This window comes from Passer domesticus, chromosome 2, assembly GCF_036417665.1.
Source record: "Passer domesticus isolate bPasDom1 chromosome 2, bPasDom1.hap1, whole genome shotgun sequence".
Classification (NCBI taxonomy): domain Eukaryota; kingdom Metazoa; phylum Chordata; class Aves; order Passeriformes; family Passeridae; genus Passer; species Passer domesticus.
Genome location: NC_087475.1, coordinates 116,797,657 through 116,823,191, shown reverse-complemented (window position 1 = coordinate 116,823,191; position 25,535 = coordinate 116,797,657). Strand labels below are relative to the sequence as shown.

The window sequence follows — 25,535 nt, the reverse complement described above, 5'->3', positions numbered from 1 at the left end:
TTCTCCTAGGACCACAGTTGTTGGAAAAGTACCTTTCTTTTTTCCCCCTAACACTTTACACTGCATAGGTATAAAGGGCCTGATTAGAGGACTGAATACTATATTGTATCCCAGAAATCTTACATTATGACTGAGAAAGCATTCCTATACTTTGCGGATTTTAACTGTTGCCTTGTTTTGATGTAGAACTGTGGGAAAATCTATGAGAACATTTTTAAGCTTGTAAATATTTTTTTAAGCTAAATAGCTTTATAGATGGCTTGCCCAGGGATTTCTGTTCTTGGTACTATGTATTTTCCCATCTATCAGGTACTTTTCTTCAAATTCTGCTTGTATCTCTTATGTAATTTCCCACCTGTTTGAGGATTTATTTTTTTTTCATTTAGAGACTTTCCCACTACTGTGTAGTTTTCTTACTTTAAAATCTTTTAATTATTTGGTAGTAGTAATTTGCAAGCTTTACTTAATTCTGGCATCTAAGCTTATAACATTTTTTTTAATGGGGTACTAGAGTTAAATCTTCTCTGTCTATATCCCATTACTGTTTTGGAAATTAAAAAACAACTGACAGCTTACTGGCAACTTCTAAAAGTTCTCTCTGGTCTTGCATGTGTTTTATGGGACTTAGTGCTGAAAGCCACAGAATGTCTCTTGTGACAGCCCTGTCTGGACCACAGTTGTCCCCTGGCCTGAAGCTTCCTGCGATGCCTTTTTGGTACAGTCTGCAGGTCTACAGGGTAACCTCTATTAATGGTGAAGACAAGACAGATTTCCTCATCATCACCACTTCCAGCTCTTGCTAAGTTACCTTGTTGCCTTGAAGCTTTTTCTGGGGCTGATTTTAAGGTGACTGGTAAATGTGCCACCTGCTGCTGGTGCTGAGTGGAGGGTGTGTGCAGTGCACAGGCTCTGCTGAGTTTTTAAAGGCCAGGGAAGTTGCCAAGTGCTTTGTGATCTAACTGAACAGAAAAGGATTGAGGATTTTACTCTCAGAGTTTATCGTCTCTGTAGTTTGATGGAGAATGTGTTGGCATAATGCTGCTGCTAAGAAGTCAGCACAGAATTTAAATTTTTATTTCAAATAATTTTCCAAAAATGTGAACTTGTTAGAGGCATGTTTTGTACCCCTTTTATTCAGGTCAGCTTCTGAAGCTTCAGGTAGGTGCTTATGAACCAAGGTGATTGTAGATTTCTTGAGCTCATGTCCGAAGGTATTAGAATATAGCACCTTCAGCTTTCTGTGGGAGGTGAGGCAAATGTGTGTTTTAATATAAGGTCCATTAAAAAGTGCCCCCCAAACTTTAAGCAATATCTTTCTTCCTCCATGAAAGAAAATGGCCTAGAAAATTTCAGTTGCCCTCTGTGGAGTGCAATGCTGAATTTACTATTTCTTTAATTGTGAGGTAGTAAAATTACATGCTGGTCCCTGATATAGATCTCACCACATCTGAATGCTGTAGTGTCTCTGTTGTGTTTGAAGTTCCTTTCAATTTTAACATCACCTGCATGGTGGTTATTACCCAGTGCAAGTGAAAGCTGCTGGCTGCCCTTCACAGGCCATGGCATGGTCCCTTTCTGCAGGGACACAGCCCGTGCCAGCGCCTTCCTGGTGCTTGACCCACCAGGAAAGGCTGTCTCACCCCAGAAGCTGGAATTGCTGTCAGAAGCCTGTCACTTTCCAGGCAACCTATTAAACACTGCCCCAGATTTTATGTGTTCTTGAGTAGAGTTGTGCCTTGTGTCTGTCTGTGCCCATGTGCCCCTCCCCAGGCTAAAAACATGTCTCTTCACACAATTTCTTTGTAGATGGTTAGTGGAGGGCACGATGAGCTATCAGACAATTTTACTGAATGCTGCAAATAGTGCTGTGTGAATTTCCTGATGTAGTTTTTGTCTTATAATGCACAGCAGTTGGGGAGGGTGACCAATTGAGGCTGTGGGATGAGTTCACCTCTGGCAGACCTCAGTGCAGTGCAGTGGAGGTTCTCCCCCTCTGTTCTTCTTGCCAAGCCCTCTGTGTTGTCTCTTCTAACTTCTTGTGGCCCCAGATGTGGGCAAGAGCAGGCAGTGTGATCAGGAGCTACACACTGGCTGGCTAAGGTGCTGGGAAGCCTGGGCGTGCTGCTGAGGCTTTGGGGATCCCTGAGGCAGGCCAAGTTGCAGGAGGTGACCTTGAGCTGTTGCTTTTGAGAGGTAGGAGGGTAGACGTGCCTGGGTACGTGCCCACTCCGTGATTACAATGCCTGTTTCTGTAGGAAATCATGTTACTATTTTTTTTTTAATTGGACTAAATGGAAGACCTTTATTGAAAGGCTTTCTGTTAAGTTTGGTTGGGTTTTTTTTTCCTGTCCTATTCAAAACAGACAGCTGAACTCTTTCCCCAAATGTGTCTCTTATATTGAATACAGTGAACTCTTTGTAATACAGACCTGTCTGTGAAAAAGTGCAATTTAAATTTTATTTACAATTTCTCTGCTGTACTATGCTGAATTTTGTGTGGAAAAATTGCAAAGTCTTCCTGGTATCGCTTTCCTAGGGCATGTTGCAGAGTAGTTTGAGGTGAAGGGGAAGCTTTGATCTTTGTGCCATTAACAGCTGCTGTAAATGAAATCCTTCTGGATGTGCACACCTAAAGCAGGGAGTGGAGAATATTGTATGGCATTTCAGCCCATGCAAGAGCAGATCTGATTGTGCATGTTCATTTGTCAGAAGTGTACACCAGGAACACCACATCTCTACCACTGTGAGATTTTTAATTAATCTCCCATTGGTGTAAGTTTTCTGCTATAGTGCCTAGGTAGGATGGGGGCTGCAGGAGGCTTTTCCCCCCATCAGCTTCTCTCACTAGATAAAAGAAGAATTAAAATAATGGCAGAGAAACAACTCATTCTTTTAAAGGCTGCTGCTCCACAACAGTTGACCCCGGTGGAAATTGGTGCAATCTTTGTCTTATGCCTTTGTCTTATCCCCTCCCTTGTCCCAGCCCTGGCTCTCACTAAGTTGGCAGGAAATCAACTTAGTGCAGAGACCGCCTCTCTGATAGTTTATTGGGACCCTGGCCTGGCTTGCCAGAGGTTTGGATGAGTCGTGGTGCTGGCTCTTAGGGACGAGTGGATCTGGCAACACCAGCCTGGGCTGGCCAGCACTGGCAGGAACTGCAGCCTGGAAGGAGCAGCTGACTCCTCGGAAGCAGCTTGGGTCTGACAGTCCCTGTGAGTGTTACTGTTTGTAAGTATTGCAGAGCCTGGGATCCCACTGATCTGAGGACACTTGGGATTTCCAGAGTTGGTTTGTTTGTTCCTAGAATAGTAGCCCTTGTTATCATAACAGCAGGGTGATAGTGAGGGGCTAGTTTGGTGTTTCCTTGGAGCTCTTCGGTACTGTGCAGAGCAGGGTGAGGCTATCATGGTGTCTGTTTGGGGAAAACCAGCCCTATAAATATCCTATAAATGTTTGAGTGTTTGAAGGGGCTAGTAGAACTGCCTTTTCCACTTGAGAGTTAGGTCTGTGAGAGGACTGTGAAGAGCAGCAAACATGACCCAGAAGAGCTTGTGTTTGATGTGATGGGTTAAGCTGTGATTGGGATGCAAAGGAAAATATCTCAAAGTGTAAAAATGTGGATGTCACAGCAGTGTTGCTTTAGACCAGAAAGACAAGACTGAACATTTTTAATAGTGGCTACAGTAAATTTTTACCCTAGGTACTAATCTTTCCTGTGAGGAGAAAGCTTAAGTCTTGGTGGTGCTACCTGGTCAGACACTGTAAAATGGGATGTTTATACATGATGGTAAATATCTGTGAACTGGAAATAAACTTTTAGAACAGAAAGTAGCCAGGAGGGATTGGAAAATATCGTAGAATGATCTAGGTTGGAAGGGACCTCAAAGCTCATTTTGTTCCAATCCCCTGCCATGGGCAGGGACACTTTCCACTGGACCAGGTTTCCCAGAGCTCCATCCAGCCTGGCCTGGAACAGTCCCAGGGATGGGGCAGCCACAGCTTCTCTGGGCAACCTGTGCCAGTGCCTCACTGCCCTGACAGTAAAGAATTTCTTCCTAATATTAATGTAAACCTCTCAGTTTGACGTAATTCCCTCTTGTCCTGTCACTCCAGGTCCTTGTAAATAGTCCCTCTCCATCTTTGCTGTGGCCTCTACCTGACCCCACTGGCTTTAGTTCGCCATGGCTTGTGCATGTTTTTGGCAGGTCATTTGGTGTTGAGGTGGGATGGGCTGTGAACCATGTCACTGCCCAGCTGTTGGCCATGGGGGAGCTCTTGGAGGAATCCTTCTGAATTTATGTGTACTTTACAGATAGTGTGTGCTGGTGCTTTGGAAGACCCCTCCCACTGCTACCAGTAACTAATTACTCAACAAAATTGAACTGGAGCAGAGATTTTTGCTAATTACTGTCACAGTTACTGGAGTACGTAAGAATCAAAGCCATTTTTGTGAAGCAGATTTTCCTGTGGTGGTTCCAGTGAATACAACCTGAAGTTTAACTTGCGTCGAGTTAAGTGAAACTGAAGATCTCATTGGTTTTAGTGTAGTTAATTAATTTCAGAGCTGCTGTCATTACTATTGAGAAGCTCACTGTTGTGCTGAGTGGGGTTTGGAGAAAATCATGATGGTCTAAAACAAAAAGACCTCAAAAACTTGGTAATTTTGCATTTCTGGCACCTTTTGGTTTTCAGTAAGTACTAAGGTTGCTGTCCTTTCTTGATGAGCATCCTGTCCCTGAGGCTTATTTAGGACTACCTATGAGTAGCAACTGGAAACATGGACTCAAGCAACAGTGTTCATAAATCAGTTCATAGACTAATTTTAACATTTACCCCTGTGAACAGAGCAGGTGGTTTTCCTGCTCATTGCGAGAGTATCCCCCATGCAGGTGATTATTTGGCTCATAACTTCTGGGTGTTTTTATGTAAATAACTGTCAGAGGTGGGTTTTGCCTTGTATTTAGTGTCAGAGAATACAAACCAAACTCCTCAAACCTCTCCTTAAAATATTATCTCAAAATCTTTAACTATCAGCTTGAATAAAGACAAATGTATATGCTAAGAGTGAAAAATTATTTTTTTTTTGGCCACATATGAGGCTCAGAATTGTGAGTGTTTGTATGAATGCATGATCTCATGTTGTGTAGAAACCTTAATATCTGACATTTAAATTCATTGAAAAGTCACGAGTTAAAGCATGAAAAGCATGGAAATCTGGTGAGGGTATTCTGTGTGTTGTCTAGGATCAATATAAGTCACATAAAGCTATGATTAAGTAGAATCCTTAATTTAATTTTTGTGAGAAGAGTGTACACACCAAAGTAGTGCACTCAAGCATTTTTCCCCTGCAAGTTTTATTTGGGTTAGGCTGTGGTTGGCTGAAAGTTCCTGCCATACACTCCATACACTGTGTCCTTTTGCTCCTTGAAGTAAGTTTTTGCTCAGTCCAGTTGCACTTTGTACAAGCTGCTGCTGTAATTGTCAAATTTTGGCAGCCTGTGCAGAGCAGTCCCAGACTGAAAATCTGCTGTCTTTATGCATGTCCTTTACTCTCCACAGGTGATTTTTGTCTGAACCAAAGCCGAGGTGCATTTTGCATTACAGTGTGTGTAAAAATATATCTTTACCTACTTTCTTAGAGGATACAATGTCATGTAAGAGGTTTCTCTTTTCATATCCGAACAAAAGGAAGCCCAGATAGCAGATGCTGGGCAAGGGAACCTAATTCTGTTGTACTTTAAGGAGCACCTTAGAGCTGGTGCAGAGATTTAACTTGGTTTTTGCGTTAGCAAAATAGTGCTTCAAAAAAAAAAAGGTATACATATAACCACTTCCTAATTTTTATGTTTTTATACATACATTTATTCTGCACATACACGGAGAAAAATAGTGAGGACAGATCTGGGAAAAGCAAAGCCTTCTGGATCTGACTGCATGTTTTTCCTGTGTTTCAGCTCAATATTTTCATGGGAGGAGTTTGGTTTTATTTGTCTATTTGGAACTTGACCAACCATGAAAATGGTTAATGTATCTGTGGTGCTGGAAGCTGTAATGTACAGCAGTGTCTGTGTGGGCCTTTTAACTATTCCTGGGAGATATGATTAATGTGGCAGAAAATTATATTCACAGTAGTAATTGAGGGTCTTTAGTGTGCTTGTCCTTTGTATGTTAAACTGTTTGTTTGTTTGTAGCAGAAACTTAAAGCCTCTTTATGGAGGATTACATTCCTCTAAGCTCTCAGTGTTCTTCTCATTACAGCAGCATCATATGAGGAAACCAGCTTATTAGCTACTTGTCTGCAAGCAATGCCATTAGCAGGTCCTCTGCAGCTCAGACTTCATTAGAATTGTCTTTAATATAAAATACTTGTGCAGTGTCATTTGAGTTTTCCTCCAATAAACAGATCTTATAAATCAGTGTTGCACTAGAAAGTAAAGAAATTTGGATTTGTGTGGAGGGCCTGAGTCAAAATGCCATTCTCAGCATCTGCATTTCCTCTTTTTCTTTTTGTCACTAATAAAAGCATTCATCCCTCAGGAATCAGAACCATGGCTTGGGATGGAAGGCACCTTAAAGATCATCTGTTTCCAACCTCCCTGCCGGTGGCAGCGGCACTTTGCACTAGACCAGAGTGTGCAGAGCCCCATCCAGCAGCCCGGCCTTGAACACTTCTGGGAATGGGGCACCCACAACCTCCCAGGCAACTTATTCCAGTGCCACCACCCTCACAGCAAAGATTTTTTTCCTGATGATACAATTTAAATGTACTTGTGTCAGTTTGAAGCCATTGCCCCTTGTCCTGTCACTCCAGGCTCTTGTAAATAATCTCTCTCCATTTTTCTTGGAGGCTCCTGTCATGTGTAGAAGACTGCAAGTTACCCCTAAGCCATCTCTGCACAAGGCTGAACAATCCCAGTTCTCTTAGCCTTTCCCCATAGGAGAAGTGTTCCATACTTCTAATCAGCTTGGTGCCCCTAGTGCATTTTCATTATGTAGTACATAATTGAAATGTGAACTGTGTAGTGAGGCCATAGATCCTGTTTTCTCCTCCTAATGGTTGGATCATCTCATTCATTCCTGAACATACAACTTTATCTGCACTTGGAAATGGAAAACAGTTGCTTTGTTTTCTGAGTTTTTAAGTGCTTGTGTTGCAAATGCAAATATTTGGATGTTGCCATGAATAAAGCTGAAGTTTACATGTGCTTCTTCAGAAGCTAAAGAGAGGAGAAAATAAACAGATCAAAAGGTGGCTAATTTCCCCCCCTCAAATTTATCTTCACTGTAATTTAGTACTAGTCAGTTTATGAGATTTGCCTTGTTTAAAAAAAACATTTGTGTAATTTAGCTTTTTGCTTTGATTGTAGGAAGTTATCAGAGTTTACAGTACTGTTGTGGAACTAATTTGGGTACAGTATCTCCCTAAGCTGATAGTAGTGCAGATCCTTTTCTGCTTCGTTGGTGCTGGCACAGCTACTGAATATGCTATTGTGTGAGGTTATAAACCAGATAATCTTAATTGGGCATTTCCTGAGAGCAAGGGAGGGATGGCTGAAAAAGGAGAGACTTGGAAATAAGGGCATGCATTCCTAATACACAAATTTGGCTTCCATCCAGGAAAATGGGAGAATTTCCTGTTAGTTAAAATCTTCCAAGAGCTGAAAGCCTGAAGATACATAGTGCCTACATACCTCAGGGAGCCAGAGGAAAGGGAAAGGCTGGGAATAGCTTGTGCATGAAAGCCCCAGGGAACAGACTGCTGCACGATGTGGTGGGACTGAGGGGTGTGAGCAGCTGGATCCAGGGCAGCCATACCATCTCCTTTGTGTGGCCAAGGACTTGGGGTACCCTGCAGCAGCTGTACCAGCACAGTCTGGTGTTGGAGATCAGGTCCTGGGGGCTTTGTAGAGTTGAGTGAAATGCTGTTCAGGCTTCACGGAGAATGCGTGTGTGTGTGACATGTGTGCCCATACAGCCTAACGCTGCAGATATTACTGGAGCCTTGCCTCACTAAACTGGAGGATCTCTGCTAGAGGAAAGATACAGAATCAGTCATGTAAATTTGAGGATAGGATAGCAAACAGAAACGAGTGCAGGAAAACCTGAAAGAACAGAGGTGGATTTCTTAGCACGTGGTTCTGTTGGAATGATCTGGTTTGTGTGTCCATTTGAAAAGAGAGGCTGCTTATTAAAGTGAATAAAGTAAAGTGAGTTGTAATTCAGAATTTAAACCTCTGCTGAGGCAAGGTTGGGAAAAAATAGGGGATCAGGAGAGAGCTGCCTTGGAAAGATATGGCAGCTTTTTTATGTTAGAAAGGGTGGTTGTGATCTGAAACTTCTCTCACTGACCTGATTTCATAAGCATACATTGGTGTAGGTACTTCAGACACTTGTTAATACTTGTCTGCTGCCTTCTTAATTTTTTACCTTTGTTTTAGTGTAGGGTGAGCTCTTTTGGCTATTTTTGGTTATAGCCTCTGAGTGAGTTATTATTCTAATTATTTTATATATCTGTGTGGTTTTAGACATTTGAGGGTCTGTAGGCTACAGTCACTTCAACTGAAGTTAGCCCAAGCTTCTTGAGCTTTTAGGGTAAATGTAATTTGAATGAGCATTAATAGCAGTAAGGAGGGTGGCTTGCTTCATATGTAGAAGTCTGTCTGTAGTATTAAATATTTCCTAACATACAGAAAAGACTTAACTGTTTAGCAGTTGCACTAGAAATTGATCTCTAAGCTTCAGTCATGGGTCACAGTAACATCAGTTTTCTGTATGCCACAGTAACTAGAGCTAAAGGAATTTTATTCAAAACAAATAAAATTTAGCCATTTTGACTTTGCAGAGTAGTACAGATGCACTAAATAAAGTCATATCAGGAATTCAGTAATACAAGCTCTCTGAATATGCAATTGTTTCATAAGTGTCTTAAGTGAAAAGAAAAGCAAAAAGAAAATTGAATCTCACTGTCTGATAGAGAATGAGGAGAGGGTTTGACAGTTGCCTGCTCTGCCACTTGTAATGAAAAGAAATAGAATTACTTGTGTTAATACAGTTTCATGGGTAATAACATACTGTCATTATAACAGTGAAGGAGACTAATGACAAGTTAAACATCCAGTTGCAAAAAAGGTCAGTGCATAGTAAAGATGATGGAAGCAGTTACATCAGATCTGTGAGGATGAGGGCAGATGGTGAATGTGTGGAAGAGAAGGCCACCAGTGGGACCTTTTAGCTACCTTATGCAGTTTAACAATTATTTCTGAAGATCTGTTAGTCTATTAGCAAGTATTAAAAGAACATGTTGATCAGGTGGAAATAATGTCAATTACTACTCCTAGAAAGGGAGTGTGTCCATTATTTAACTTCTGTATGATTTGAAGTAAGTCAGTTAGAAATGAGTGGCAACTTGTCCACATTTAGCTGAAGAAACAGTAATGTCTTAACCAGACAAATGCCCCAAAGCTTCATTTAAGATGTTCAGGAGAAATGTTAATTTTCCTCTTAATTCCTGTCACTTAACAATGGTACTTTTTGATTCTCTGTGTTGTTCTTTTAATTACCAGTTAGAAATTCTGGAGCCGAGTACCTTAAACTCTTGGTCTTTAAAAAAGTATACTTGGATGCTTAAGTCATCTCTTGATGAGAAAGGAGCATCTCTGGGTGTAGTTCTGATCTGTTAAATGTGTATGTCCATGGGAAGGGGGCCTTGAAACACAACTTTTACACTGGAATGCTGAAATATGAATGGAAACTACAGATGTCCAAGTTTATAAGTCACAGCTGTGCTCATAAATTAACAGCCAATATTTTGAACTGCTAAGAGATTGTTTGTTGGTAAACTGTCTCTTCTGTCTTTTCCCAGTCTCTGTGAACGATGAATATCCTCCAATCAGCCTTTCTAAGTGTTGTATATATTGTGGAAGATACAGAAATCTCTTATAACTTGTTGTTGTAATAATTTATAGTGAAACTATTTTGTGTTTTGTTCACCATCATGTTCGTGGCAAATAGAAAAAGAAATCCACTTTATTGACGTGCCCTTGAATTGGTGCTGCCAATTTTAATGCTCTTGTAATGATTTTTCCCAAATACTCTATTTAATTTCTTTGATTCTTGCCAGACTTAGGGGCAGGAAAGCAACTTTATAGAGGAAACAAGTTGTGGCTTTGTACAGTGCTACGAAATGCACAGAGTAAACAAACAAGGGGGTGAGGGATGAGGATAGAGTGGGAGTTTGTTTTCCTTCATCACTTCACTTTTCTTGTGCCAACAAAAGGGTTTTTAAAAGGAAGAGAAAAAAGAAAGAGGCAAATTGGATTGTTAGTAGTGTCTCTTAGGATCATAAATGAAGGGAAGATTGTGTATGTAATTCATAAACATCCTGAACTATACGCCTTCTATTTCAACTTATTAGGGCATGAAGTAGTGCCTGCCAGGTTAATTTCTCACTAGGGAATTCAGCATTCATGCAGATCTTAATTTCCTCCTCTATACAAAGTAGTGATAAGAGAAGAATAAGGGTATTTGAATATTTGATTCCAGATAATTCAGCAAAAAATAAGTCCTTTAGAAGAAGCTGCAAGACAATTATAGTTGCTATTTTAAATTGAATTTGGAGAGTAGCAGGAGAATGTTTATTTGTTCCTGATAGGAATTATGCTTTTTGTCATGTGAACAAAACCCTGTGCTTTACAAAAATTTTCTCTTTCATAGATGAAATTACTGTTTTGAGTTCAGGATGTGGTGGGCAAAGAATAAAAAAGAAAAACCATTTGCAAATATTTTTTCTCTATTTCCCATCTGCCAAAGGAGCAATTGAATTTGTTAGTATGGAACAATGGTCAATGCTCTGTTTTTTCATGGTTTTAATGGTTAAGATGCTTTTAATGGTTTACAGGAGTTCAAGGAGTGTTACAGCTTAGTGCCTGCTTTCTGCTTCTGTGATGGGATAGCTGAGCATGACCACAGTGAATCATCTGTTGGCTCTAAACAGGGGTGGGACCAGATTTTTATTAAAGTAAAACAAAACCAAGCCTCAAAATTCTTATGGAGTGAATATTTAAGAGGCCCAGAACCTCTTGTTCTTTTTCTCATTTCAAGTGTTGCTTTAAACTCAGTCGTGGGTGCTGACTTATGTGATTTGGGAGAGTTGGATTCAACTAGTGTAGGAAGGCAGTTTGGATGGATTCCTAAAGTTCTGTTTCAGTATCAAGAAACTTTTGTTTGGAGATTTTATAGTATTTCTCTTAAAACACCTCACTGGTTAGCAAAGTTGAATTTCCAGATTTTGTGTTTGGAATGATTAGGAATTGTTTATGTTAAGGAAATAATGGGGTTGAGAATTACTGGGAGTTAAAGAAGTTGGTTTTGGTGGGTGTTCAGTCAGCTATTTCCACTACTGCCACTGGAGATCAGAGCTATGGAGTTTTATTTGTTTAGAAGAGCCAACTGTGGCTTTATATAGGCTTCTTAAACCTATGTTGCATAATCTTACCCATTTTCTAGTTTAAAAAAATCCAAAACCAAGCAAACACAATAAAATGCAAAATCATTACCGTTTGGAATTAATGATTCCCAAAAAAGTGCCCAAATTCCAGACAAACTAAGGCAAACTTGAGTAATGTAGGTTCTACCCCTTTGGGGTGCATAAACCTCATATGGAGATGCCTTTAATGTTTGTGGAGGAGTGTAAGTGTTAAGAAATTATTTTGCTGGTTTTTGTCTCTAATCTTATTTTGATGATCTGTTTTCTTTTTAGCACCAGCAAACATTTTTAAATCAGCTGAGGGAGATCACCGGTATCAATGACATCCAGGTACTACAACAGGCACTGAAGGTAAGTGACTTGGAGCTGAATGAACCTGAATGCATTTTAACTGCCTGTGAAAGCCATAAATCCATCCCTTTCCTACTCTGACCCTCCCTTCCCTTCTTTCCCTTCCTTCCCTTCTTTCCCTTTCCCCCTTGAATTTATTTCAGGGGGAGGAAAAAAAGCTAATAATGATAGCTTGTTCACTTTGCATGGAATCTTCTTCTCTTTTAGTACTGACCTGAAAATTAATCAAGTGTTCAAAAATGAAAAGACAGGAATGTTATGTCTTGCCTTTAACCTTTGTGCGGATTGTTTTGGGATCTGTTGGTTCTACTACAGATGATCAGCTCCTGAGGAACCAAGTGGTGTTTTCTTGTCAATGTGTGGCTGTTTTCTACCATGCACAGGCCTTGCTCACTGTGTAGAATGAAGAACTGCTTGAACTTGCCAACCTTTGCTAATTTGGTATTGTTTCAATGTTTTTTCAACCATTGTAATTTATTTCACAGCACAGAATTCTTTGATGCAAGGAGAAAATGGCAGATCTCTCTCTGTTTCCATATAAATAAATATATATAAAAAATTTAAAAATGCTTTGTCTCCCTCAAGCAGAACTTTTTAGCCATTTATACATGGTAAATGAGGATTTAGTAATTTAAATCAAAATATATATCTACACAAAAACAGGTAGTTGTTGTTAGCATAAGTCATGTGCACAAATGCTTTTCAAAAGCTGGTATCTCTGGCTTTAAAAATGAAACTGTATATTTTCAGAAGAATTTGTCTGACTCCTGTTGAAGCTGACTCCAATGAATGTGCTGGTTTGTTGAGAGGTTGACCTACACTACAAGCTGGTTTTTTTTTCCTTTTTATTTCCTGAAATAAGTAAAATGCTACCAGAGCAATTTTTTGTAAGATGTTTTATCTTTATTGTGGTTAAAAATAGTGAAATGTGCAGAATATGTCAAGATTGCAAACTTTCTTTTTGAGAAAGTTTGTCAGTATTTTACCTGACAGTACAATGGCTATTGATTTGAAGTTGCTAATTCTGTCCTTTGTTTTTAAGAAAAATTAAAGAAAGGGTGAGAGGACTCTTACTTGTTTATTTTTTTTTTTACTCTTAAAGGACAGCAATGGTAATCTGGAGCTGGCTGTGGCTTTTCTCACTGCGAAGAATGCCAAGGTTCCCCAGCTAGAGGAGGCAACTTACTACCAAACAGCCCTTCCTGGGAATGACAGATACATCAGCGTGGGCAGCCAGGCAGATACCAGTAGGTATCTTTTCATAAATTTAGTTTAAAGGCATGGGAAATAAAACCTTGCCTATGACATAACTATTAATCTGCAGATAATTCTTACCTATCAATTCTTAGATTATTTTGTATTCTCTCTCTTCTTATTTCAGTGGGGTTTGTTCTTGTTGTTCTGTTTTTTTTTTTATTTGAGCTACCTTTAGGCATTGCCTTTACATATATGTATGATACTGATCAAAGGGTGAGTAACTGGGCTTTCCATCTTTTTCTACCTTTTTTCCCCTCCCCTATATTACAAGTTTTATTTTGGGGTCATGCAGTAAATAATTTAAGGCAAAAGCTGGGTACTCTTCTGTCAAAACAAAATTGGAGAAGAGTCTGTCATTGTTTGTCTTAATATGTTAAAGCTTAATATTGTTAAGAGTAGCTCCTCCCTGACAGGAATGACTTTCCCAAAGGGAGACGTGGGAGGGTAAGTGTGAATTCTGTACTAAAAGAGTAGGTATTTTATATATGAAATTAGCCTTAAATATACCTGATTTTAAACAATTTAATTTAGTTCATGCAGAAGGTCCCACAACCTGCATTTCTCTGAGTCTTGCAGGTTCTAATCCTCTGCTTTAGTGTATAGTTATTTTTATGGGGAGAAAAAAAAAAGTGTTCTGGAAATAAATATAGGAAATAACATAGAAATAAAAGTCAAGTAAGTTTTGTAGTGGGATTGATATCTGTAAAATCTGAGTTTCTTGATGCTATAATTACATTACACCGTTTGCAATGTAGATGGAGAATATTTTAATTACATACCAGTTCTTTGGCCGTATATGTAGTACATCTATGTAGATTTCATTAAACAAGTTAGGATTTTTTAGTGCCTCCTTAGTTTTGCTCATGGTGGCTTCAAGGTAATGAAGTTTAGTTAGATTTCCTTATGAAATGTACAATTATCTTTTGTCCGTAGAACCTTGACATGAACATTTTAAACTTTTTTCATTTATTAGAGATGAGTTTATTCTCACCATGTCCAGTCTGAAAACTGCATTTAAATCCTTGGTATTATTAGCAACCCTGTATAAAATGTCCAAAGTGCATTATAGGTAGTTGTGTTATCCATGCAGTAAGTTGTGGTGGGTGGCTTGGGGTTTTTTGTGTATTTTTTTCTTTTCATTCCTTTGGAAAGAAAACATACACAACCTTCCCTGTGTGTTTAATTTTCAGTTTTAGAAAGTTGCCATTGAGAGAATGAAGGCTATTAAGAACAAACTCACCACTGTGTCATAGTTTCTAGTACTGACAGCCTGCTATGGCAGGGGAATAGTAAGCTGGATTCTCTTGGAGTCTGTGTTTAATTAGATTTAATAGCAATCCCATTAATAGAAGTATTTAGTTTTGCTGTCACTTACTGTGCTGTACAACCTTACTGAAGAAATTAGGTGACAAGGGATGTGAATGAAATCTGCAAGAGCCCACATTACCCATGACAGATGGTCAAACTGAGAAGGGTAGGTCTTGAGTTGTACATTCCAAGGTGAATTTCAGGATTCACTTCTCTTCTCTGGAGGGCTGGAGGCAGATTCCTTACAGTTATACAGCACGACAAGTCAGTGATCAAGAAACATCAACTGCTGTGGGAAAAGTAGGCTTTGAATTTTTTTTAGCATCTTTAGTATTTGGTCAGGTCCTCACTGACAACAAAGATGAGAGCCCTTTACTGTTTTAGTTAGACTGAAAACACATTATGAGGTAAAGGCATCTTTGTGAACTTTTCATCATATTGGAGCACTTAAAGAAACCTTTCCTTGTAATGTACTTGCCTGTAATTGTTTGGGTTCTAGATTTAAGAAATGCAGTGCACCAAAAAGGCCAAGTTGCAGGGCCCTGTGTTAGTAAACACTGTCATGTAAGGGGATGTGAAAGAGCTTGTGAGGAGAGAATGGAAGGGTGGGCACAGGATGGGAAATCTTCAGCAGACAGCTTTGTCCATCAGGACTCCCTTCTGCAAAATAACACGTCTTAGCAGTTCTCAGTGGCTATGCTGAGTTAATGACAGGATCTTGTCTCTCAAATTTGACTCCCTTTATTATCCCACATAGGTATAATTACATTAATTAATTAAAACTCACCCTTACTGTTCCTTGCTGCTTAACTCCCTCTGTGCAATTGGAACTTGGGATGTTTAAGTCACCAAGCTTTGTGGTCCTGCCAAGTTACAGCATCCAAACTGGAAAGGAGACAGTCACAGATAAATACTAGCGCTGTCTTTTATGCCACAGAAAAACTCCAGCCATTTACAAAGGCTGTTGAATGTATTCCTTGCACAAAGATGTACCAGATGTGAGCTTGACTGACTACACTTCTTTAATGTGGTTACTTAGTTAAAGGGGTAGAATGAAACTGTTACTGTGTACCATAACAGCCTGAATTATGCAGTGGCTCTTCAAAAGTGACAGTGGTCATAAGTGGTTTGAGAGTTGCATCATGGATGGTAAGAGGTATAAGGAGACCTGAAATGCAACATCTCAGCAGCTGCAAAAAAATAATAGGTTTTCATTAAACATGCTCCATCTGATAAACAAAGACTGACTTGCACAATCATAATGTTACTCATTATGCTTGCCTTTTTGTCTGTTCAAAATGGCATGTGCAAGCACCTGCAAATGTAGTATTTTCACATCAGCAGTGATGCAAACTTAATCTGATCCTTTTCAAAGGTGGTTTTAACATTTTGACTTTCTTTTCCTTCTTGCACTCTGTGAGAAGAAAGTGCTTAAGCATTAGGTTTCCACAGTACAGATGCACACTTTATAGTCCAAGGTAATTTCAGCATTCTGCTTGGTAGAGGAAATTCTAGGCATTATACTTAAAGAAGAACAAAAGAAGTTTAGTAGTACTTCGAAATATATTCATTTTATTTCTCTAGAAACCTTTTTATTCCCATTTGAAGTAATTTTGTGTATTTTCATCTATGGCTGCACAACAGAACTGTTGGATTGCTAAGAATGTATCCATTTTCTTCTTATTATTGAAGGAACTTGAAGAACCCAGGGTTAAAGGAAGGAACAGAGTGAAGAGATATATTTTGGAAGCTGTGTTGTGTTCCAGTGAAACAGCTGTCAGGACAAATTCTCTCCTTCCCCTCTTTTGAAAACACAATTATTTTTCTTTAAAACTGAATTATTAGTTTTTGCAATTGCACATTCCATAGCCAAAACAAAAGATTTCAAGCCCTTTTATAAGGGCATATTACAGTGTAACTATGAAATGCCACAAACAGCAATTTGAAGATTGTAGACTTTATAGCTTCTGGCTTTTTATATCTTCCTGTTCTTACTTTGAGGCTTTGCATGTGTCTCAAAAGTCACTCAGTCCTTTCCAGTGAGGTAGAGTTTAGGCTCAGTGGTACCTAAATCCTTCTGTAGTGGTGTTTATAATACATTTCTTACTGTTCTATTCTAGAGACTCTGAAAAGTTTATAGGATAATTTCTTTTGGAGCTTCACTGCCCCTACTTTTAGACTCCTAGTGTCTTGCCTAAATTCCTTTTGCTTTAGGTTAAGTCCTTTACTCCTTGTGTGCTCCTGTGGAAATTATAGTACACTTCATTCCTTTTATCTCAGATGACATGTTGCATGCTCAAAGACAGTGTATCAAAAGACTTCTCTCAGATCTAAACGAAACAGCCTAAATTCCTTTCAAGTATTTGGATGCATTTCCTATATCTATTGCCATTTTTTTTCTTCTCATCTAGGCCTTCTTTAGTATGCTTTTTTCCTGAGCTGTAGCACTCAAAACTATAATGAAGACATCAGCTTAGTTCTTAAGAAAAATAGGTGAATCTCTATAAATATCCACGTAGTACTCTGACAGATGTGTAACACTTCCTATTTTCTTCAGTGCTGTGATTATGTGAATTGCAGATTGAACATGAGTCGGCTGTAGCTCCTGGATCCTTCTTGGCGCAAGTCCTAGTCAGTCCTCATTCTCTAGCTGTTCATTTATTGTTTCTGTGAGTAGGATTTGACAGTGGCTTCTTCTGTCACCTTGCCTAACTCAGCCATCACTGTGTGTCTTCATGACATTTCCTTCTATTTCAAGGATTATTTGTGTCATCTCCATCCAGGTTCCTGGGAGTTTTGCCAGCTTGGTATGTCAAGGTCCCCGCTTCAAAATGTCAGGAGTCTTGTACCTTGAGGTCCTCTTTTCATCTTACAGATTCACTTGTTGCTTTGTGTCATGATTGCCTTTCTTCTTCCCCATCAGTGTGAGAGTCTTTGGTTTAAGGTGTTGCAGGATGTAAATATATCTGAGATGAGGAAGCTGTGGGATAGTGGTGGCTAATATTTACAAGTTCTTGCACCAGTGCAGCAGTTTGGGTTGGCTTAATTGCTGCAGGGGTGCTGGGTGCTCTCCCCATATCCAGTTTTAACCAAAACTGGCATATACAGCACCTAAATACCTTTAAATCTTCACCTTAGGAGTCTGAGACCACTGTGAATTTAACATCACAGAATAGGTGGCAGTATGCAGGATCTTGCTTAGCTCTGCTTGTATTATATAAACCAGATGCAGTCTCAATTCCCTTTAAAAATCCTTATATTGTTTATGTGTTGAAATTGGAATGTTGCTGCTGAATTTTCATACTTGGCACTCTTGAACCCATCAAGGCTGCCCCTTCATTTTTTTTTCCCTGTTCCAGTTGTTGCATCACTGTAGATGTTTATTGCCTATCCCTGAGTTCAATTGCTTCTTCTGATCTGTCTCTCATGCTGAGTTTCCCAGCCTACTTAAGTTTGAAGTTCCTACTCTCTGCCTCCTCCTCATATAAGTAGCAAGTCAACAACACAGTAATTATTTTAATGACCTAGGCAATAACAGTAAGAACCATTTATTTAAATGATGATAGAAGTTTCCTAAGTAAACAGATTAATAAGTTGTTTTTTTTAAAAAAAAAAAGACCTGTGGAGATATAGTGTGTGCATTTATTATACATACACTAGTATTTGTCCCAAATATCAATATACAACTTAAAATTGTTTTGTAGAATTACAAACAATGTCAAACTCTCTGAATCTTATGTATCAGAAGGACACATTATTATATAATAATAATGTTGTAAACTAAGAATACATTTCTTAGTAAAACAGATGATTAATTATGAGTGTTAGTTTTCATTGAATAAACACACATGCACTTAAACCAGGCTGTTGATGAGAAATTTCTACACTTATGGAAAAATTTCTTGTAAGCAAACTTTATTTACTAGTCATGGCCTGGTTAAGAATGTTTGCATTTTCTAAGGCTATTTGTCATTAAAGTGGTGAGTACCTTTACGAGGATGAGCCAGTGAGAACTGAAGTGTTCTGTGGGCTAAATGAAAGGAGTATTACAAAGCTGGCATGTGTGAGTTAGAGTCATGTAACTAAATTTGGATAAGAGGCATTAGTCCCACACCTTTATGAAATGCATCCTTCTGCCTATCACAGAAGAAAAATGTGTGTCTGATAAAAATTTTGAGTAAAAGTCATAATTTTTGTTTTTCTTCAAACTCATACTTAAAATAGTAATCTGTTGGTCAGATAGGAAACTTCAGCAGCTCAGTTTCATGAATGAGTTCTGCTACTCATAGCTGCAGCTTTAGCATCCCCTGCAAGAATTTATAAAACATAGATTTTAAAATAAAAATGAGAAAAAAAGAAAACTACATTAATTTCCTGTATTATACGTACATTTGTAGAATGTATAACCATCTGAAAGCAATGCAAAATGTGGAGACATGGTAATATATATACTTCTTTTTTGTTTGTTTTTAGAACAAAGAGTTTAGTCTCAGACTTACCCTTTTTTGACTCCTATTGAAGTTTTCTTTATTATCTTATGATTTAGGATTCAAGTTGTATGTGAAGTGTTAATGAGTTACTGTGTGAGCTGTAAAGACATTAGCTTAAATGTCAAAACCATTTTTATTTTACATTTGGTATGAACTAAAAGCTTGCATGAAATAGGTTACCATGGATGAGCTGATATTTATAAATTTATTTTTAAACATAAATTATGCTAGGTAAACCCTCTGTGACTTGAACTGATTGCACCACTCACATGTAGTGGTAGTACCTGGGAGTGTGTCTTCACTCTGTTGTCTTTTTTTCTTCCTGCAGAGCAGGAGCAATGTATGGATAGAACATTTCTAAACAGAATCCTGTAGTGTCTGCTCCAAAACCCTTGCATGCCAAAACAAACTCTTTTGGCTCATCTGCTTTTGGAAAGCAAATGGAAGTAAAAGATTTGGGGTTTTAATATTAAAATTATGTAACTTCTAGTAATACGAATGGTAATAAACTTCTAAACACATAAGGTGGTGGTATAGATTAATAAAAATTAGAGAGCTAAGGAGTTGCAAAGAAGTTGAGTATTTTAATTGAAGTGAGAGTTGGAGTTTATCCAGACAGATTTTTGTATAACAGGGGAGGTTTTGTTATATACATCATTTTCACCTACATTGAATTCTTTTCTAGAAAATAGTCCCCATATAGAGAAGCTGACTTCTTAATCTAACTTTCTTTATTGTCATGTAAAAATGTCATCACTCTTACCTGACAAGAGACTTGCTCAAGGAATATTCTTCTCTGTAAGGAAGTGACCAGAGCAGTCCCATACTTGTCCATCAGCATGTGTGGCTGCTGGGTTGTGACCACTATTCCTACTCTGAGAAATACAGCTTGGCTCCAGGGAAGATGAGGTGCTGTGTGTGGCTCCTTGTAAACGTGCAGAAAATACAACACAAGCACCACATTTTAGAGCATAATAGGTAGTGTGTGTGTGGTGAGGGGATCCTCTCATCTGTCAACCTTTCTAGTCTCCTTCTGCTTCAGGCTGTAGGACAGAGCTGGGTTTGCATGTGACCCAGGCTGAGGTGGTATTTTCACCCAAATTGCTGTTCTCAGCATGGCAGCATATTTATCAAAACTTCTCTGGGGGAGACTTCTGCTGGTGGTAGTTGTAATTACTTTAGTACTTCTGAAGGAGAATTTCAGGCATCTGAGTTGAAGTACCTTTCTGTTACACTGGAAGATCTGAGCTGACTGTAGAAGGCCTAAGAAGAAAATTAGGAAGTGCTGCTTTTATAGCAATACTGTTTTTCCATACTTCTAGGTCATGACAGATTGCCTAGTATAGGCTGCAGGTAAGAGTGCTCCCTTTAAAGGCCCACTAAATAAAATAGAAGTTCAACCATTATTTGGAGAAAACAGGGCTGAGTTTAAAACTAGGTTTTGAAGATGTTGGTGTTAATAGGAAAGTTTCTTTACAACTGTTTTCTGGTTTCAGCCTTTTGCAAGGACAGGTTATCCCATTTTCTGTTCGTGAGTGACTATGGCAGTGACTTTTGTATTCTAAGTTTAGTGCTTTGTTCTGATCCAATCAGAAACATCCCAAAAAAGAAAGCCCAGAGAAATAGGGGAAGCTACAGTCTCTACAGCAGGCTTGCCTATGCAGGAGAAAAGTCAGAAGTAGACAGATAAGCTCTTTGGAGTAATTGGGTTCACCTGTGGAAATGCTGACAAGCCTCTTGTCTCTCTTTGTGAGCAATTGCCAGTTTCAAATCCATATCTCTTTCTCCCAGAGCCTTTCAGCTTCTTCTAATGGCCAAACCCCAGGCTGGAGGCAAGTCCCTTTCATAACTCTTTGGGTAAACTTTGCCTGGGAAGAGGGAGACTCAAACCAGCTGATGCTCCATGTGTGTGTCTGTCTGATACTACACACAAGTGTCTCTTTCGCACTATTCCTTTCTTTCTGTCTGTCTGACCTGGAAAATGAGACTTCTGACCCTTGAAATGCTGATAACCAGTGACCTTGACTTTTTTTAAGGTCTTGTGTAGCTGATGGACATTCCTGGAGGCTCTAGCTTCTCTAAAAGCTTGGCTGTGCCTGATGGGGACATGATTTGTGTTGTGGTGTGTAGTAGGATCCCACTTGAATTAGGAGCAGGGATGTTGTTGTTACCCTCAGGAAGTAAGGAAGTTTATGGGGGTTGTCAGTCTTTGATCCTTTGTATAGTAACAGCTCTTGAAGAAGGCAGAAGTAGAGATGTTTTCCATCAGTAGTCCATCCAGAATTCCCCATTTATCCAAGTATGGATCCTCATTTTCTTCTGGTATTTGTTTTTTTCATGTTGAGATGTGATACTTTCAGTAGGTGAAATCGAATTTAAATATGTTCAGAAAAGGAATGCACAAACAGGACAGAAAATAATTAGGTTGAGTAAGAAATTGTTCCACTTGTTATGAAACTATATGAAAGTATTTGGCTTACCAGGGTACAAAAATACTTGTAGAATTTGGGGCTGTGTTGGGAAAACACTGTTACATGTTCCTTCATGAGGAGGAAAAATCCACTGTGCTCAATTAAGGTATCCTTTTAAAGTAAGGTCCTCTTCATTATGTGTTCCCTGAAGCAGCTGAACGCAGTAGCTGAAGTAATGCATTTGAGTGTATTGCTTTAAGAAGGCTTTCAGAAAACATGTTTTCCTAAATTTGTCCCATAGCTTTGTGAAAGTTAAAAACATTAGGGGCAAGGAGAACTACAGTCCATCATGTCAAGAGTGAGCTGCTGAGGTTTTTATCTGGCTTGGAGGCAGACAGGAGCAGTTAGCAGGGTTAGTGGTTGCAGGAGCGTAGGGCACAGGAGGGATGGACTGGAATGGTGCTCAGCAATCCATGTGGGCTCTCTCCTCTACAGTAAGACTTACCTTTCATTCTGTTTCACTTTTAATTTTGAGAAAGATAGTTTTGCTTTTCAGATGTGATTGATCTCACTGGAGATGATAAAGATGATCTTCAGAGGGCAATTGCCTTGAGTTTGGAGGAATCAAACAGGGCATTCAGGGAGACTGGAATAACAGATGAGGAACAAGCCATTAGCAGGTAAACAACCAACTTATATAAAGCAGAAATTAAAGAGTTGGAAATTGGCCTGTATTGCTTTTTTAAACTTCTAATAAATAATAACTTGTTTACTTTTACTTGTGCTACTGATATGCCTGGCTTCAGGATGCTGCTTTAATGTATTGTATGTTTTACACTGGAAAATAGTCTTTTATGTGTGGACTAGGATTTAATAATATGTTTCATATTTTTGTATTTCTTTAAATATGGAGGAAGTGGATGGAGGTAGAGAATGTGTGGTCATATTTAAATAGGATCTAAACCCAGAAGTTTCTCTTGTGTACCAGGTAAAAAGCGACAAAACCAAAATATAAATGAAGATGCTAATAAATATTTTGTCCTGTTTTTTACAGTGTTCATTTTACAATAACCTTTTCTTCCCACTTTGCTAAGGCTGAGGTTGAGGGAGTGAGTATTAATATTGTGACTTGAGGATACTAAGAGCAGCTGCTCTATTTTAGCAGATGGTTAATATTATTAACCTATTTAACAAGTAAGATTTATAGGCTTTGAGTGAAGTTCTGGGTTTCAAGTTTTATAAGTATAACTCAGTTTGGGTGTGATAAGAGTCTTTGAGCTAACTTTTGGTCAGATTTTATGATAGCTTTTTGTACATTGTTTGTTTTTTGGTAATGTTGATACAATTATGAAATATTTGGGACTTGAACTAAGCCTGGGTGTAGGGTTGTGTGGGAGGGATGTTGTTTCTTTTTTTTCCATCTGTCACTGGCCTTGGGAAGAATGTTGAGTTTTTCATTTGTGGCTGGCCTTGTTCTAAGGGAAACAGGCAATGATTTGATCCTTGATAGGAGGTAAAGTACTACCTCCTTGTAAAAGACCAATTTTATTAAAAAAAAATTTAGATGGGGGAGATTAACCACAATTATTCTTTTTCTCAGTTCATTGTGTTTGACAGGCTAAATGATTTATTAGAAAATTCCATCTCTGACCATATGGATGTTTTATTGCTTTATTTGTATTACTTTATGAACAGTAATTTTCTTTTCCCTCTTGAAAAATAAATATGCTAATTGTGAGAATAAACATACCCCTCTGCCTCCCCATTTGTGATAAAAGTCATCTTGTTATATGAATTTAAGATAGCATATTTTAGGAGGGAAGGGTGGAATTAAAGGGGTTTATATTCTTATCAATGACTGGAAGAAAGACTTAAGGGGTTGTTTTTTTCTAAAACCTCAGTCTGTGCATGTGTACAAGAGGATGGTGGAAGTTCTGTCCAGTTTTTTTTCAGAAGGTCAGCTCTTGCATGTTCCTTTTTGAAGGGCAGAATTGCCATAATTACAGAGTTGTGATTTAGGCAGGCATTCAGAAAGATGGACCTATTTCTGGAGATGGAAAATTTTCTCCCTCATTTTCTTTACCCAAGCCTCAACTGCTTCTGCTGTGCTCAATTCTTGGGAGCGTTGAAGATTTAGGATTTTTGCTGTAGACTTTGTTTTTCACTTTTGAAATTAAACCCCCCCTCCTTTGGTCCTACCTGCTTAGCCCATGGTATTATTAGTATTATAAATACTTAGTATTTATGTATTATAAATACTTTTTACTTAAATTACAGTGTATATTTTTCTGGCTGCAGAAAATAACAAAGGATACCTTTTTTGTATTAACAAATGCATCTAGACAATCTGTTTGGTTATTTGTAGAGAAAATGTTGGTCTTAGGAAATAGAGACTCGCATCTAATGGCAAAATTGCACAGAGTAACATGTGCAATGTCAAATGAAGAGCTTGTTGCAGGTCATATCCTCCTTGGTGCACTGCACCACATGTTCTGTGCTTGCTGGAGGATTCTTTGAATTATTTGTTGGACAAATTCGTTTCACAAAGCCATACAAAAATATTCACTGGAGGATCCATAGTATTTCATGGCACAAGGAAGGGAATGGGACTTTGCTTGTGAGTGGAGGCAGAGAAGAATGAGGATCTTGAAGGTTTTGGCAGCATTGAGACATTAGCTCAATTCAGTAATGTAGCAAGAAGCACCCTGAGCTGATGACAAACTATGTCAGTGTTGAACAAATATAGAAAGTTCAGAATTCTTGATCCAAACTGTTCAGTTTCCTTAAGGACAGAACTTAGACTGGTTTTATTACAAAAAGAAAAAAAACCACCCCATTTTGTAGTTAACACCCCACAGAAGAATGTTGGCATTCCAACAGAAAGTGCATGATCTTTGCAGAACTTCGCAAAACAAAGTAGAACAATGTGGTTGTAAACAAGTCAAGCTACAGCCATTTACTTTTGATTTTTCTAGATAAAACAAGAAGCAAAAATCAAATAGGAGGTCAGTAATAAGCAAATTTAAACTGGAAATGTTTCATTTTAAGAAATGTAGGCCATGTGCATATTTAAATAGTTTTTGCTGTGGTGGCTATTTTTTTCAAAGGTATTCGTAGTGGTTTGGAATCTAATTTGCACAGATTTTGTTAGGGTTTCCAAGGGAGAATTAATGGAATTTCTTGACTTGTGTAATTAATGTTGTAATGCACGTAGAATTTGTCTTCCTGAATGTAATTGCTTTAGACTACCTAATAAGGACAGATGTGATTACTGTGTAGGTGTTGAGAGAGTGCATCTGAAATGTCCGAGTGTCCGAGCTGAACATCTTGTACATGGAACATTTAAAGTCTTTTCCTGTTTTGTCTTTAAATCTCCTAGAGAAATGTGCTTGATCAGTGTATTTCCTGTTGTGAAGAAGTTTCTCCTGTTTATATTACTTTTTTGTGGTTTGAAGTATGAAGCTGACAAAAGAGGGCTTCACTAGGGAAGCCAGTGAGATATTACTGGAAGGAGAAATCAGCTGTGCCTGTGATACTGCCCCTATAAAAATGAGTCCATGCTGTCGGTGCATAAAGGATGTGCACAGCCCCTGGGCTTTTTTCAAAATCAGGGTCATCAAAACTGCTTGGGACTCTGCACTGTGGTTAAGGCATTGTGTGTGTAGATCCAAGGTGGGGTTGTGGAATGTTGTAGAGTCAGGGATCCATTCCTGGATGTCCAGCTGTAAGACAGTCATAGTAAAAATACCTTCCTATGCTCTTTTAGCTGCGTAACCTGACAGAGTGGGCTTTTCTGCAGCATGTTGAGTGGGCTTCCTTAGAGTGTGGTTTGACTGAATCTTTGTGGCGTGCACTTGCCTTACTTCGGGGTTTTTGCTTTGGCTGGTGAACCCCCTGCAGTTCTGCAAAGATGCTTGGCTGTGCCCAGCTTGTTACAGAGAAATAAAACACTGCTTTCATGTCTCTGCCAAGCCTGGCATTAATTAACCCCTGGCTGCAGTGTTTCCCTCCAAACACAATTCCATCCCTTGGAGGTAGGGAAGCTGTAGGTCCTGTGAGCGTGGGGGTTGTCAAACCCTGCACACAGCTAGCTGATGGCTCTGTGCTGGAGACGGTGCTGCTGTCCCCAAGGATCACCAAGTGGGGCTTCAGCTCTGTCATCAAGATTGCTAAATCTTGTAATAACTCTCTGGAAGGATGCTTGTTTTGTCAAGCAGTGTAAAATTCTTGATC

General features: G+C 38.9%; 1 protein-coding gene across 5 annotated transcripts in view; it reads left to right on the top strand.

The window, feature by feature from the left end:
* The window catches only part of USP25 (ubiquitin specific peptidase 25), an 87,779-nt gene that overhangs the window by 9,148 nt on the left and 53,096 nt on the right, over window positions 1-25,535 (top strand). For 4 of the 5 annotated variants that reach the window (XM_064410891.1, XM_064410892.1, XM_064410893.1 and 1 more), the window contains exons 2-4: window positions 11,759-11,836; window positions 12,939-13,083; window positions 21,859-21,982. In XM_064410891.1, the coding sequence (XP_064266961.1) occupies window positions 11,759-11,836; window positions 12,939-13,083; window positions 21,859-21,982 (347 nt within the window). Of the gene's footprint in view, window positions 1-11,758; window positions 11,837-12,938; window positions 13,084-21,858; window positions 21,983-25,535 lie in introns of those variants that run through there. The other variant, XM_064410895.1, reaches the window with a different exon arrangement.